Source organism: Tasmannia lanceolata, unplaced genomic scaffold (assembly GCF_043159265.1).
Source record: "Tasmannia lanceolata isolate RefF3 unplaced genomic scaffold, GAP_Taslan_0.1 ptg000015l, whole genome shotgun sequence".
NCBI classification, from domain to species: domain Eukaryota; kingdom Viridiplantae; phylum Streptophyta; class Magnoliopsida; order Canellales; family Winteraceae; genus Tasmannia; species Tasmannia lanceolata.
The window spans coordinates 52,350,941-52,365,867 of NW_027518692.1; the positions used below are offsets into that span (position 1 = coordinate 52,350,941).

Here is a 14,927-nt window from a genome sequence, read left to right on the forward strand (position 1 = left end):
AGGTGGAAATATTGCTTCACACAATCTAATAGTACTTCAGTAGATGTCAAAGTTGCAATGAATGTATGCACAATGGGTTAAATAGTTGTCTAAACAGTCAGATCTTATTGTGGTTTATATTTCAGATGACATAATACTTGTTCCGTTCCGAGAGTTTAAATTGTGAGATTGAAATAGTTATGCAATCAAAACCACTATAAAAAATGAGAATGACTGTATTTATTGGATTTTAAACACTCAGAACCACTAATTAGAACTAGGAACCACTAATTTTACCTAGGAACCACTATTTACCAGTATTTAGTGGTTCCAAGGTATAAATAGTGGTTCACACAATCTAATATTACTTCAGTGGATGTCAAAGTTGCAATGAATGTATGAACAATGGGTTAAATAGTTGTCTAAACAGTTAGATCTTATAGTGGTTCATAGTTTAGATGGCCTAATACTTGTGAGAATGACTGTATTTATAGGGTTTTAAACACTCATAAACACTCATTATATCTAGGAACCAATACTTATACTTACGAACCACTATTTACCATTATGTAGTGGTTCCAAGCTATAAATAGTGGTTCCAAGGTATAAATAGTAGTTCCAAAGTAGAAATATTGCTTCACACAATCTAATAGTACTTCATTGGGTGTCAGTGTTGCAATGAATTTATGAACAATGGGTTAAATAGTTTTCTAAACACTCGGATGTTATGGTGGTTTATAGTTTAGATGGCCTAATACTTGTGAGAATGACTGTATTTATAGGGTTTTAAACACTCAGAAACACTCACTATACCTAGGAACCACTAATTATACGTAGGAACCACTATTTACCATTATGTAGTGGTTCCAAGGTATAAATAGTGGTTTCAGAGTAAAAATTGGGGGGGGGGGGGGAGGTGTGGAAGTGGTCTTTATGGGGAGTGGTTTCCGCAAACGACATTTGGGTTTTTTTTTAAAAAAAATTGCATCGAACCGGTAGACCCGTTTTAACTTGTTTTACACCTGTCTAACGGAATGGTAAAGGTCGACCTGTAATTAGTCTTCCTACCTGTTTGGTCAAATGGTGAAAAGGTCGACCTGCAGGTCGACCCATTAAGCCAATTTGGCACCTGTTTGCGAAGAATGGAAAATGAACGACCTTCTGGCGAAAATCTCGTCTTCTCCGGCCAAGAGCTCGTCGTTTCAAGAGGAGGGAGATTTCAATTTCAAAAAAGAGTAAAAAACTAGAGAGATAAGGGAGAAGGTAAGAAGATGGTAGGTGAAAAGTGCCCAAAGGGCATTTTCGTCCAAAAACACTCCTGGGGATGCGTTTCCCCCTTTTTTGAGAAATTAGCCAACTTAACCTTTTTTTTGAGAATTTCGGATAAAAATCACAATTTTTTGAGAATTTTCCCTAAATAAATTAAAGAATAAAAATAGCTAATTATTCATTTTTCATCCAAATTCATTAATTCAAACAGAAACTACCATGATAAGCATTCAATATCGTAATACAAATTGTTTGCTAACAAACTTGACACATACTTATCATCTAATTCTCATCCAAAACCATGAATCTTGGTTAATAATCTTTAAAAAAAGACACATGATCATATCAATTCTCAAAGTCTCAAACATCAAATGAGAAATATTAATCATAAAAGACGGGAATCGATGTTGTCCTTATTATGGTAGTCTCCCACGTCGACTCCCACCTCGATGTGAGTAATGCTCTCAACAAATGCTCTGTGCTCGATTGGTTCGATTCGTTCGATGTCCTAATCCCCCTCTGTCTTCTTCCTTCTAATGAGAGGGATTTACGATCGAATAGTAAGATTCAATAAAAAATCGTAAGATTCATACAAATTAAGATTCATCATGGGATTCAAATCGTTTCGCCTAAGAATCGTAAATCGAACCGTAAATCGTAAGATTTTCAAAACAATGTTCACAACACAGACCAAGACACTCGCTCTTAGGACTCAAGCTCAAAGTTGAAACAAGTCCAGCAACAGTATCCACGTCAGGCCTACACTTACCCAACCCGAGCCCCACTACAACCTGGCGACTAGCAAACATCACAGGTTGGACTGTTAGGTTAAAGTGTAGCAGCGACACAAACCCTGAATCCATGTCAACACCTCCCACCACAAGTCGATCAAGCCTGCCATGTGCCCGGACGATAATGGTCTAGCTTCAGACCCAGCAGCCACCTCAACTGCCACCTCCGCATATCCTACCTCTGTTCAACCTCACTATGAGATGCCTTGACATGAACAAGCACCACCCTTGTCTCTGCCAGTCGCTCAGAAACCCAAGCTGCTTGATCCAAACCCTCCATTCTAATGGAACCATCTCCCGCCCATCTTGAAGACAGATCCCCTTTGATTGAGGCCAACACAAAAAAGGTCATGCCTTCACAAGATCTAGAGGTGCAACTTGGGTCGGGTTCGGTTTAACATTTGCTAAAAAATGAATTGGAATCAACCCGAACCTGACCTGATTTTGAGGTAAAAGCTCAACCCGAATTCCCAAAAAACAACCCGAGTTGCACCCCTAACTAGATCCACGCAAAACTTTTAGGGCAGACCATTGAAACCCTTGATAGCACAACAGGTCCAAAAATATCACCTCCCCAAGTTGTCCATTGAAAAGAGTGAAGAAGTCTATCGAGCAAAGACGTGCCACCTCCCTGTTGAACCCTCGGTAGCACAACTGGTCAAAAATATCACCTCCCCAAGTCATCCGTCGAAAAGAGTGTGAAGAAGTCTATCGTCTAGGCACACATGGGAACCTCGCGCACCTCCCACCAGACCACTCTAGTAAACACATGAAAATACTTATGTCACTGCATCAAACTCCTAAATAGGCATCCTTGCTTTTGTAACAAATCCAGGGCGCACCCATCCATGTCCATAACTTACTGTGCATAAACTAGCACCTCAGCCTAGCTTATGCCCACACTGAAACTAGACCGCGAACACTGCCAGCTAAGGAAAACCACCTCTCCAGCTCCCCTAGCATCAGATGAGCCACCCAAGACCCAAGTATCACCTCATGTGAAGGCACTAAGAACCATAGGCTTTCCTACCCCGTGACGCCGGAATCCCCTCCAAATGTCGACATACCTCTCGAGATAACAGCCTCATATGAGCCCGCGCCCAACGGAGGCTCCGCCATGCCCTGACCACCTAAGCCTCCACCCAATGGACCGGAACAAGTAGACAAAATACAGAAAACAGACGCATCTACCGCCGAACGTCTTCCCTCACCCCCAACCCCAAGCACCAGATCCTCAGTGATACACCTACCAATCCGCCTCACTCAGTATCTCTCACGTTCTCGATGGTCAATGCGTCCCTTGAAATTGGTGAACTTGCCTGCTCATATTTTTTTTCTTGGAAAAATATATGCATCCATCATATAAGAACCTGATAGTGAAAACCAAAATACTAAATCTTTCCACAACCACCTATGTTCAAGAACTAGCTTTAGCACTTGGTTTCAACAAGAAAGCCTAAAACTGATACCAATAGCAAAGAAACTTTCTACAGTTTTCACCAAATGCTGAAATTATCATCCAAATCCAGGAACCAAATTTTTAACATTGTTTGAAAACTATATCCAAAACCAATGTTCAACAACCTAAAAAAAGAAGAAGAAACCATTCTAAACTTACAAAGAAAAATCTATATTGTTTGTACAAGGCAGCCAAAACCCGACCATAGTTACTGGATTCGTCGTCCACCCTCCGACCCGTGATCCAGGGTCGCACAATCCCAAACGTGGTTCACTAGCGACCCAGATCACCAAAAATGACGACCCGCAGCGCCCCGCAGGAGAGAAAGAGAGAGATGCATATAGACTAAGGGAGAGATGGAGAGAGAGCTACAAATTTGATATATTTTGGGTTGGATTAGAACTAGAGCTTTTTTTTTGAAAAAAAATATGTAGGCCATACATGAGTTTTTTTTGTTTGTTTATTAGATGGATGTAGTATGGACTATGGAACGATATTTATATATTCCAACGGGAACTTTCTTTATGAAAAAATATGTATGACATAAATGAGGTTTTTACATTTTATGTATTAAATGCATGTATTGTGTACTATGGAATAATATTCTTGTTAAAAATATATGAAATTATTTATGTGTGTGTGAGAGTCCGAATTAGCGCTCCAAACTAACCTGTGACCCCGAATAGCGAACCAACATAGCATACCCTCATCGTACCGCGTACAAGGCTACCACAGTACATCGTACCACGTACCAGAACGAACAGCGTTCCAGGCAAAACAGTGATTTTCGACATTTTTAAAAATCAATATAGCAAAAACCAATATAATAAAAAAGACACCACCCTAATTTGGAAATTAAAACTTCTAGATTGTTAGAACAGGATAGTGAGCAGCAAAGCTTTCTAAGCTTTTGAACCAATACAAGCAGAAACCCTATTATTACAAGGTAGATGCTACAACAACCACCCCAATTCAGGAACAGAAATTTCTACATTGATTTAACAAAATACCCAGAACCCAGACGCAGAAAACAAAATAGATAGAAGAGAGGTTTTATCTTACTTGAAACTTGGCCATCTCATTCTCAACAAGATTGTTGGCACTAACAACAGGAATACTGCAATTCTCCACACAGTTATTTATGTCTTCTTGCCTCCTCCTCCTGTCAAAACATTCGTATGCACATTTGAAGTAGGCTTGCTGCAACAATAATTCAAGCAAATAGAAGAAAATGATATCATGTTAAACCCAAAAAAAAAACCAGTTTTATATAAAACAAATGATAAAGAGAATGAATTCCAAAATAACTGAAAATTAAAGAAATAAAAACGACCAAGAGGGTATGTGAATAAATGAATGAAGGATAAATCTTAAGAGAGAAGAAAAGTCCAGATTGATAAAGATTGAAGATTCCCAAAGAAGTTTTAGAGAAGGAAGGAAACAAAAAAGAAGAAGAAGGAAAAACCTGAAGGTTGAAATTGACATGGTCTTGTATTACTGAAAGTTGATTTTGGGCTGCTACATTTACTTCATTCAGTTTCCTTTTCAATCTCTCTGAGACTATGCGTTCTTCAGCTGCTGCTATGTGATTCATATCTCTCTCTCTCTCTCTCTGTATTGCAATGGGAGGAAGAAAGATAAAGAGAGGAAACCAGGGTTTTAGGTTCTGGGTTTTTGACGAAATTACCTAAATGCCGATTTCTGGGTTTTGTATCAACGAGAACATCCAACCCGTTCGATAACTCTTTAAATTAGAGCGATGATTTTTCGCCTCGCTGTAGGATTATGCGCCCCTCGTAACGTGATTTGACGTCAGAAAGCGTTAAAGTCTGGCGTCTGCCCACAATTCACGCTTTCCTGTGGGGCGCAAAATCCTACGTGGGGGGCGAAGACATCATGCCAAATTAACGTTTTAAAAAAGAGGCTGATATACCGTGGACCAAGCTTTAATAATGACATGACGCCAACATGGTTTAATATGTTTTGTTAGACCGAAAATCGGTAACAGGTACACAGTGACGTAAGAGCTGAGCTAAGTGACCAGAGAAACGGAGTCCTGGGGGACCAGAGCGAAGTGGAGTGAAGGGACTGAGTCCTGCTGAGAAAGCTAAGTCCTGCACAAAGGCAAGCGAGGTCAGAAGACCAACCTGGGTGTTACTTCGGACAGGCCCTTCGACACTCAAATCAGCATGAGCAGGAGTGCAGAGCTAGTTTTAAGAGTTTTGAGTGGAGAGAAGATTTTTCATTACCATTGGTTTGGGCTTTGAACTCCCTTTTATAGAGGGAAACGTGGTGACGTGGGATGACCTGTGCGAGGACAGGTGGCGGCTTGCCATAGGCTGGAGTTCACCTACTCCCAGGATAGGTGGTGGGACAGGTGATGGCCTGTTAGAGGCTGGAGCTCACCTACTCCCAGGACACGTGGCGGGACAGGTGGTGGCCTGTTAGAGGCTGGAGCTCACCTGCTCCCAGGACAGGTGGTGGCCTTTGATAGGCTGGAGTTCACCTACTCCCAGGAGAGGTGGTGGGACAGGTGGTGGCCTGTCAGAGGCTGGAGTTTTTGCACCCCATCAGTTGCCCCCCAGTTCTCCAAGTCATTGTAGTGACTTGGGGAAGTGTGGTGAATTACATTCCTGAATGGGCGAAGTCTGTCCGAAAATTTGCTGGAGATGAGTCCGGAAATTTGCTGGAAATGAGTCCGGCTCGGGCCGGACTGGCTTCTAACGACGCGCCATATCCAGTCCGGAAATGAGTCCGGAAATCTGCTGGAAATGAGTCTGGAAATGAGTCCGGAAATTTGCTGGAAATGAGTCCGGCTCGGGCCGGACTGGCTTCTAACGACGCGCCATATCCAGTCCGGAAATGAGTCCGAAAATGAGTTCGGAAATGAGTCCGAAAATTTGCTGGGAATGAGTCCGGCTCGGGCCGGACTGGCTTCTAACGATGCGCGCCATATCCAGTCCGGAAATGAGTCCGGAAATCGTCGGTCCGGCCTGGAAATTAGTCCGGCTTGGGCCGGACTGGCGTTTAACGAAGCGTCATATCCAGTCCGGCTTAAGCCGGACTAATTTTTGTCTTTTTGCGGACGTGCCGTATCTAGTCCGGCCGACTGACTTTTGTCGTTTAAAGGAGCGCGTCATATCCAGTCCGGTCGGACTAACTTTTGTCGTTTAGCGAGACGTGTCATATCCAGTCCGGCTTGGGCCAGACTAACTTTTGTCGTTTAGCGAGACGCGTCATATCTAGTCCGACTTGGGCCGGACTGACTTTTGTCGTTTAGCGAACGCGTCATATCCAGTCTGGCTTGGGCCGGACTGACTTTTGTCGTTTAGCGTGACGCGTCATATCCAGTCCGGCTTAGGCCGGACTGACTTTTGTCGTTTAGCGAACGTGTCATATCCAGTCCGGCTTGGGCTGGACTGACTTTTGTCGTTTAGCGAACGTGTCATATCCAGTCCGGAGACCCTTAGGCCCTTAGCTTCTTGGAGATACGCGCGTATTCCCCCACGCCTTCGCCTAGAAAGTGTGTGTCCGTCATACACGTGGCACCATTCAAACGCCCTAGAAGTATGTGCCCTTCATTAAATGCACACCGCCTTGGGTAAGGCTATAAAAGGAGGTTTTTACCTTCTTATTTTTCACTTTTCTCTTTTTACTTCTCCTCCTTTTCTTCTTCTCTCTGCTCTACCAATTTGGTTTGCGAGGTGCGTGGTTGGAGTCGTGCGCGGACTAGGAGCTTTCTACTCTGCCCGGTATTCTTCTCAGCTTTTCTTTTTTTTTCTTCATCATGTCCCATATTAGCTCTAGTTCTGAGTCCGGTTCGGAGTCCAGTTCAGAGTCCTCTTCCAGTAACTCAAAGTCTAGTCCGGTTGAGGATACTGTATTGGTCCGGATGTTAGAGTAGAAATTGTAGATAGCGATGACGGGGGAAATCAGGATGAGGTGATTTTGGATCTGAACGTCAAACCACTTCCAACGGATAGTTATCTTCGAGCAGAAGGGAGTGTTGGTAGTGACGTTGCTGAGGCATCCACAACGTTTCTTCCTGGCCGGGCCGTTGAGGTCGTAGCTAGGGCCCGGATGGAGGCCAATCCCAAATACAACATGCGAGCTCTTGTCGAGGAGAACTATCTTGACGAGTCCATGATGAAGGACATCAGGGACAAATACTGTGTACCTCCGAGGTTTGGGATGAGGGTAGCGACAGAGGGAGATAGGGCTTGTAACGAAAGCTCGGACCTCTGCATCTATGATGAGTCGTCGAGGGCTGGACTCAGGTTCCCCTTGCACCCGTTCTTCATCGCGGTGCTTCAATATTATGGACTGGCCCCAGCTCAGGTTGCCCTGAACTCGTGGAGGTTACTGACGGGCTTTGTCTATCTTGTCCAGGGCCGGCTAGAGAGAGACTTATCTATGCCGTTATTTCGCGCTTGCGCACACTTAAAGAGGCATAAGGAGGGGGGCTGGATTTACATTAGCCAACGCCCAGAGTTGAAAATAATCACTGGCATTCCTTCCTTCATACACTCGTGGAAGAACAAATTCTTCTATGTTGAGGACAGGGAGTCCAGCGAGCCCTGACCGGTTCCTCTAACATGGGATGTCCCTGACACAGTTGCGTTGAGTCGCAAGCCGTATCTTGAGGGCCACGATATGAAGACGTTTACCCTAATGCGTGAGGAGATGGAACGAGGGGGCCTCATTCATTACGGAGAGTTCTCGAGGGAACCAATTTTGGTCGGGCTTGGTCTTAGTAGTGCGACTCCGGCACGTATGTGGCTAGACTTGTTCTGAACTTTGTTTGTTTTTTCTTTTCGCTTCTGACTGCTCTGTTTATGTTCGCTTGCAGAGATGAAGCAACAGTCAACAGTTGAGAGAATAAGGCAAGGGGCTCTTCCAAGGGCTCAACTGGGGGCTCAGCAAGTGGCCCAGCAGAGCCAAAAAAGGAAAGCAGCCGAGATGGTGAGTCCGGCTTATACCCAAGACACTGCGCCTGCACCGCCTCCCAAAGGCAGAACCACGGTGAAACTGGTTGGTCCTTTTGGCCAAGGAACTGGCTCTTCAAAATCCGGTGGCGCATCCGCTGGAGCCGGAGCCCGTCCTCCCCCAGCGAAGGCGGGAGACAATGTTTTTCGGCCCAACTGGGCCGTTCAGAAAAATGATACTGGCCTTGGCGAGAGCCGAGTAGCTGTCGAGATCCAGAGCAAGTGTATCCTTAGCAAAGACAAGCAGCATGTTCTCCATGAACCGCCCGCTATGGCCGAAGAGGCCGTATTTTCTTCACTTTATCAGGTAAGATGGCCAACGAGTACGCTCGCTTTCTGTCCGTCTTTTGCTTCGCTTTCCCGTGTTAACACCTGCTTGTCTGTACCTGTAGATTGGAGTGTACTTCAATGATCTTCAAGGGAAGAGCAAGAAGTTCTCTGAAGCAATCACGAAGTCAGAAGCGGAGAATGGGAAGCTGGCGATGGAGGCTAAGGAGCTTCAAACGAGTATCGGACGGGTGGAGGCGGAGAAGGAGCTGCTTAGGGAGGAGTTGACCCTTCAGAAGCAGAAAGCAGCCGAAGCCCTTAACGCCCAAAGGGAGAGAGCCAAGGAGAGACAGATAGCGGCCGTTAAGGAGGCCGTCGCAGAGGCCGTACAAAAGCGGGAGGATGAACTTTTCAGTTTGTCCAGTGAGGCCTACAAGATTGGATACTTCAACTGTCTCAAGCAGGTCAAAGCGTCCAACCTGACCGCGACCTTGACTGGCCTGAATCTTCCTGAAGCACCGACGCTTGTTGATGAGGAGCCGACAGCTACTTCCGCCGCAGTGGTCCCGGAGGAGGACTTACCTCGGAGCGGCAGCCACGGGGTCTTTTGAGCTCTCTTCTTTTTTCTTTCTGAGCCATCTCATCTGATTCTTTTTGTAATGGTCCTTAGAGACCCAACTTTTGTAGCAGCTTTTTGAGGCTCTCATCTTTTCTAATGGTTCTTTGAGGCCCTACTCTTTTATGAATAGAAATCATACTTTGATGTCTACTTGCTCTCCATTTGTCTACCTCTGAATAATAACACTGTTTGATTTCTTGCTGTGGGCAGACATTTGAAATAAATTAACTTGCGAGTTTCCAAGTTTTGGTAAACTGGGTCTCCAAGCGTCAGATACCCAGGTTTAGAGAGCTAGGTTCCAAATAGATAATAAGTACCCAATTTTTAGCGAACTGGATTTCCAGATATAAGTACCCAAGTTTTAGTGAGCTGGGTTTCTAAGCGGCTTTGGTTTCTGCTATCCGGGCTGGTTCCGGACCAGGAGTGAGCTCCCGGCCTTTGCGGAGACGAGCCATGGCGAACAAAGCAGCGAGTACCCTAGTTTTAATGAACTGGGTTTCCGAATAACAAGTACCCAAGTTTTAGCAAACTGGGTTTCCAGATATAAGTACCCAAGTTTTAGTGAACTGGGTTTTAAGCGGCTTTGGTTTCTGCTATCCGGGCTGGTTCCGGACCAGGAGTGAGCTCCCGGCCTTTGCGGAGACAAGCCGTGGCGAACCAAGCAGCGACTACCCTAGTTTTAGTAAACTGGGTTTCCGAATAACAAGTACCCGAGTTTTTAGTGAACTGGGTTTCCAAATATAAGTACCCAAGTTTTAGTGAACTGGGTTTCCGAATATAAGTACCCGAGTTTTTAGTGAATTGGGTTTCCGAATAACAAGTACCTGAGTTTTTAGTGAACTGGGTTTCCAGATATAAGTACCCAAGTTTTAGTGAACTGGGTTTCCGAATATAAGTACCCGAGTTTTTAGTGAACTGGGTTTCCAAGAGGCGTGGGGATCTGCAAAAGAGTTTTCATATTATTCATATTTAACATGTATTTATATTTACAAAATCACCTTTCACGCCTGACGTTTTGGCTACTGATAGTATTTCCTGAGATTCTTGGAGTTCCATGCGTGGGATAATAGGTGTTCCTCCAGTGTCTCCAGCTTATAACTTCCTGGGCGAATAACTTATTTTACTCGATACGGCCCCTCCCAGGTCGGGGAGAGTTTTTCGACTTTCGTTGGTTGGGAGACTACAGCTTTCCTCAGGACCAGATCTCACGTACGGAATTCTCTGGGACGTAGCTTCGAATCATGGTAGTTGGAAACTTTCTGCTTGTAGGCGGCGACTCTGATTCGGGATTCTTCCTTGGCTTCCTCCAATAAGTCGAGATTCGCGCGGAGCCCGTCACCATTGAGTTGTTCATTGAAGTTGGTGACTCTGGGAGACGGGGTGCCTACATCGACCGGTATCACCGCCTCTGTTCCAAAGGACAGGTTGAATGGTGATTCACCCGTTGGTGTGCGCGGAGTGGTGCGATACGCCCACATGACATGGTAAAGCTCATCCGCCCATCGGCCAGCCTTGTCATCCAGCCTCGTTTTTATCCCCTGTAGTAGGATTCGGTTCATCACTCCCGTCTGCCCATTGGTCTGCGGGTGAGCTACTGAAGTAAACCTCTGCTCGATTTTTAAGTCGGAGCAAAACTTCCGAAAGTTCCGGCAGTCGAACTGTTTACCGTTGTCTGTTATCAAAACGCGGGGAATCCCAAATCGGCAAACTACTGACTTCCAGAAGAAGTTCTGCACTCTGTGATCTGGGCTAGAGGTTCAGCCTCCACCCATTTGGTAAAGTAGTCAATCGCCACCACCACAAACGAGCGTTTCTCGGAGGCCGGAGGAAAGGGGCCCAGGATGTCCATCCCCTATACTGCGAGGGGAGTGGGCTGATGATCGGGGCCATCGCCACGGCAGGCTGGTGGATGGTGGGAGAGAATTTATGACATCTCTCGCACCTTCTAACCAGATTCAACGAGTCTTGTCTTAAGGTGGGCCAGTACAGACCTCTGAGTAGCACTTTGATTGCCAGGGCTTTGCCCCCCAGATGTTCTCCGCAGATTCCTTCGTGCGTCTCTTGCAGAGTGTAAGCGGCGTCGCCTGGCCGGAGACACTTCAGGTATGGGAGGGTGTACGATCTTTTGTACAGACTCTCATTACTGAGGAAAAACCGGGCGGCTCTCTGTATCACTTTGCGGGCTTCCTTCTTGGCTTCAGGAAGTCTACCGCTGCACAGGTATTCAATGATTTCGTCCATCCAGCACGATTCGTGCTCCACTTGCATTATTTCAGCGGCCTCACTTTCGATACTAGATTTCTGTAAGAACTCCATACATATACTCCCGAGGGTGGTGTATCCGGAGGCGGCCAGCTTGGACAGCACATCTGCCTTTTGTATTCTCTGTTCTAGGGATTCTGATGACCTCAAAACTTTTGAACTTGCTGGCTAACTGGCGGACCTTGGAGAGGTATTTGACCATACGCTCGTCGCGGGCCTCATAGACTCCTTGAATCTGATTTGCAACCAGTTGGGAGTCGCAGTACGCTTTAAGCCTCTGGGCGCCGGTCTGGATTGCGAGACTCATCCCGGCGAGGAGGGCTTCGTATTCCGCCTCATTATTGGACGCGCGGAATCCGAACCTCAGGGCATAATCTCCAGTGAAGTTATCAGGTCCGGTGAGAACGAGGCCGGATCCACAGCCACCCTTGTTTGAAGATCCATCCACATATACTTCCCAGAGCGGTCCGGAGGGCGATGGATCCTGTCCTGAGGGTATGGGGATGGTTTCTGTTTCAGTTCCTCCTGCTGTGCATTCTTCAGTTGTGATTGATTTTTTCATAGCTGGGTTTGAACAACTTCAACCTCGGTGATCTACTGGGGGATGGTATACTCAGCCACGAAGTTAGCCAGCACTTGAGCCTTGATCGCTGGTCTTGGCACGTACTGGATGTCGAACTCGCTCAGCTCCACGACCCATTTCACGAGTCGTCCCGAGATGTCCGGTCGATGGAGAACTTGTCTGAGCGGTTGATCGGACATGACTTTTATAGTGTGGGCTTGAAAATACGGCCGCAACTTCCTGGCCGCCATTACCAGCGCGTAAGCCAATTTCTCGACCCGCTGGTACTTGATTTCGGCATCATGGAGAACTTTGCTGACATAGTAGATGGGTTTCTGTTGGTGATGCTCTTCACGAACTAGGACAGCTGCCCGAGCTGTAGGGCTCATGGAGAGATACAGGAGTAGCTCCTCACCTGGTTCCGGCTTTGTCAATAGTGGCGGGGAGGACAAGTATTGCTTCAATTCTTCGAACGCGGTCTGGCATTCCTCTGTCCAGGGCGCAGTCTTGAGTCCTTTGACCGCGTTGAAGAAGGGTAGGCACCTCTCTGCGGATTTCGAGATGAAGCGCCCCAGCGCGGTTACCATTCCTGTGAGCCGCTGTACTTCTCTGATAGTTTTGGGTGGAGTGAGTTCCACCACGGCCTTAATCTTCTCTAGATTGACCTTTATCCCTCGTTGACTTACCATAAACCCCAAGAACTTTCCTGAGCCTACGCCAAAAGTGAACTTGGTGGGGTTCAGCTTCATGCTGTGTTTTTTCGGGACCTGAAATGTTTCTCTCAAATCTGACACGTGATCCTGTGCACTTCGGCTTTTGACCAGTATATCGTCAACATAGACTTCCATATTACGGCCGATCTGGTTTTGGAAAAGTCTGTTCACGAGCCTCTGATAAGTAGCCCCGGCATTTTTGAGACCAAAGGGCATGACACGGTAACAGTAGGTCCCTTGATCTGTCACGAAGGAGGTCATTGGTATATCTGATTCATACATCTTGATTTGGTTGTATCCGGAGAAGGCGTCCATGAAGCTCAGTAATTCGTGACCTGCGGTGGCGTCAATGAGCTGATCAATTTTCGGGAGCGGATAACTGTCCTTGGGACATGCCTTATTCAGATCAGTGAAATCAACGCAGGTCCTCCATTTTTCATTTGTCTTCTTGACCAGGACTACGTTTGCCAACCAGTCCGGGTATCGGATCTCCCGAATGAAGTCAGCCTTTAGGAGCCTCTCCACTTTCTCTTTTATCGAAAGCGAAATGCCTTCTTTTCTGTTTCACCGGCTTGCAGGTTGAGTCAACACCGAGTCTGTGCGTGCTGATCTCTGGGTCAATGCCAGGCATGTCAGTGGGAGCCCACGCAAAGACATCCGCATTGTCTTGAAGAAACTCGGTGAGGTGGTGCTGGATGCTGCTGCTTAGAGAGGATTCGATCTGGGCGACTTTCTCATTATCGTCCTTGCTCAGAGGGATGGAGATGAGGTCTTCGGCGGGTTGAGTCCCCCGGAATTCGTCCCTTAAATCGAGTAGCTCAATCGGAAGCGATCCCACTGCATTTTTGCCTTTGAGTGCCATTGCATAGCACTCCCTGGACTGGGGTTGATCTCCCCGAACTTCACCGACACCGTTTGGCGTTATGAATTTCATTTTCTGGTGATACGCTGAAGCCACCGCACGAATCAGGTTCTGCCCAGGTCGTCCTAAGATAGCGTTATAGACCGAAGTGGCCCTCACTACCAGGAAATTGACCATGGTGAACGCTTGGCAGGACTGTTCTCCGATGAGGACTGGAAGTTCAATCTGCCCCTCCAGCTTCACAACCTCTCCTGAGAAACCGAACAGATCTGAGTTCGCCGGTTTCAAGCGGTCGTCGCCTATCATCATTTTCTGGAAAGCGTGATAGTACAAAATATTTGCCGAACTCCCATTGTCCACAAGGATTTTCTTTACTTCCCAGTTTGCGACGAGCATAGTTACGACCAATGTGTCGTCGTGTGGCAGTATCAGGTTGTCGAGATCCGCATCTGAAAAGGAGATCTCATTCTCCGTCCTCATCTTCTTGCTGCATGTATGCACGGCGTTGACTCGGCGTGCATATGCTTCTCGAGCAGCAGACGATATGCCCCTAGCGGCCGGTCCGCCCATAATTGTGCCAATGACTCCCCATGGCTAGGATCGCGGCACCTCTGGTTGTGAGCTAGGTGGCAGGGGGGATTGGCTCCGGACAGGAAGCGGCTGCGACCGTCGAGGGCTGCGGCCTTGAGGACTCTTTTCTCTTCTTTCTGGTCTGCGGCCGTCACTTCGGACATAATTTTTCAAGTAACCCCAGCCTATCAGCTGCTCAATTTCTTCCTTGAGCTGCCAGCATTCGTCTATGTCGTGGCCGTGGTCCCTGTGGAACCGACAGTATTTTGATTGGTCTCTCTTATTTCCCTTGGAGATCATTCTAGCTGGCCACCTTACGAATTCTTCATCGCTGATCGCAACCAGTATGTGCTTCCGGGAGGTATTGATGGGCGTGAAGTTCTCTTCTCTCCTCTGGGGGGACTTCTCTCTTCTGGCGACTCTATCTTCCCTACGCTGCTTGGTAGGGTTCTTGTCCTCAGAGGTTCTCCTCCGAGTCAAGTCTAGGGCTGCAGCGTTTCTTCCACCACTATGTATTCCTCAGCTCCGGCCGTTAGATCCGCCAGTGAGTGCGGATTTTGGCGAGCCACTGAGCGGCGGAAGTCATTGG

The 14,927-nt window shown here is 46.7% G+C and overlaps 1 protein-coding gene across 2 annotated transcripts in view; it reads right to left on the reverse strand.

The window, feature by feature from the left end:
- LOC143892329 (uncharacterized) overlaps positions 1–14,927 on the reverse strand; it is a 32,093-nt gene that overhangs the window by 11,301 nt on the left and 5,865 nt on the right. The window contains exons 1-2 of one of the 2 annotated variants that reach the window (XM_077396864.1): positions 4,964–5,217; positions 4,561–4,698 (exon numbers count right to left, since the gene is read on the reverse strand). In XM_077396864.1, coding sequence (XP_077252979.1) covers positions 4,561–4,698; positions 4,964–5,092 — 267 coding nt within the window. In that variant the 5' untranslated portion in view covers positions 5,093–5,217. Of the gene's footprint in view, positions 1–4,560; positions 4,699–4,963; positions 5,218–14,927 lie in introns of those variants that run through there. The other variant, XM_077396865.1, reaches the window with a different exon arrangement.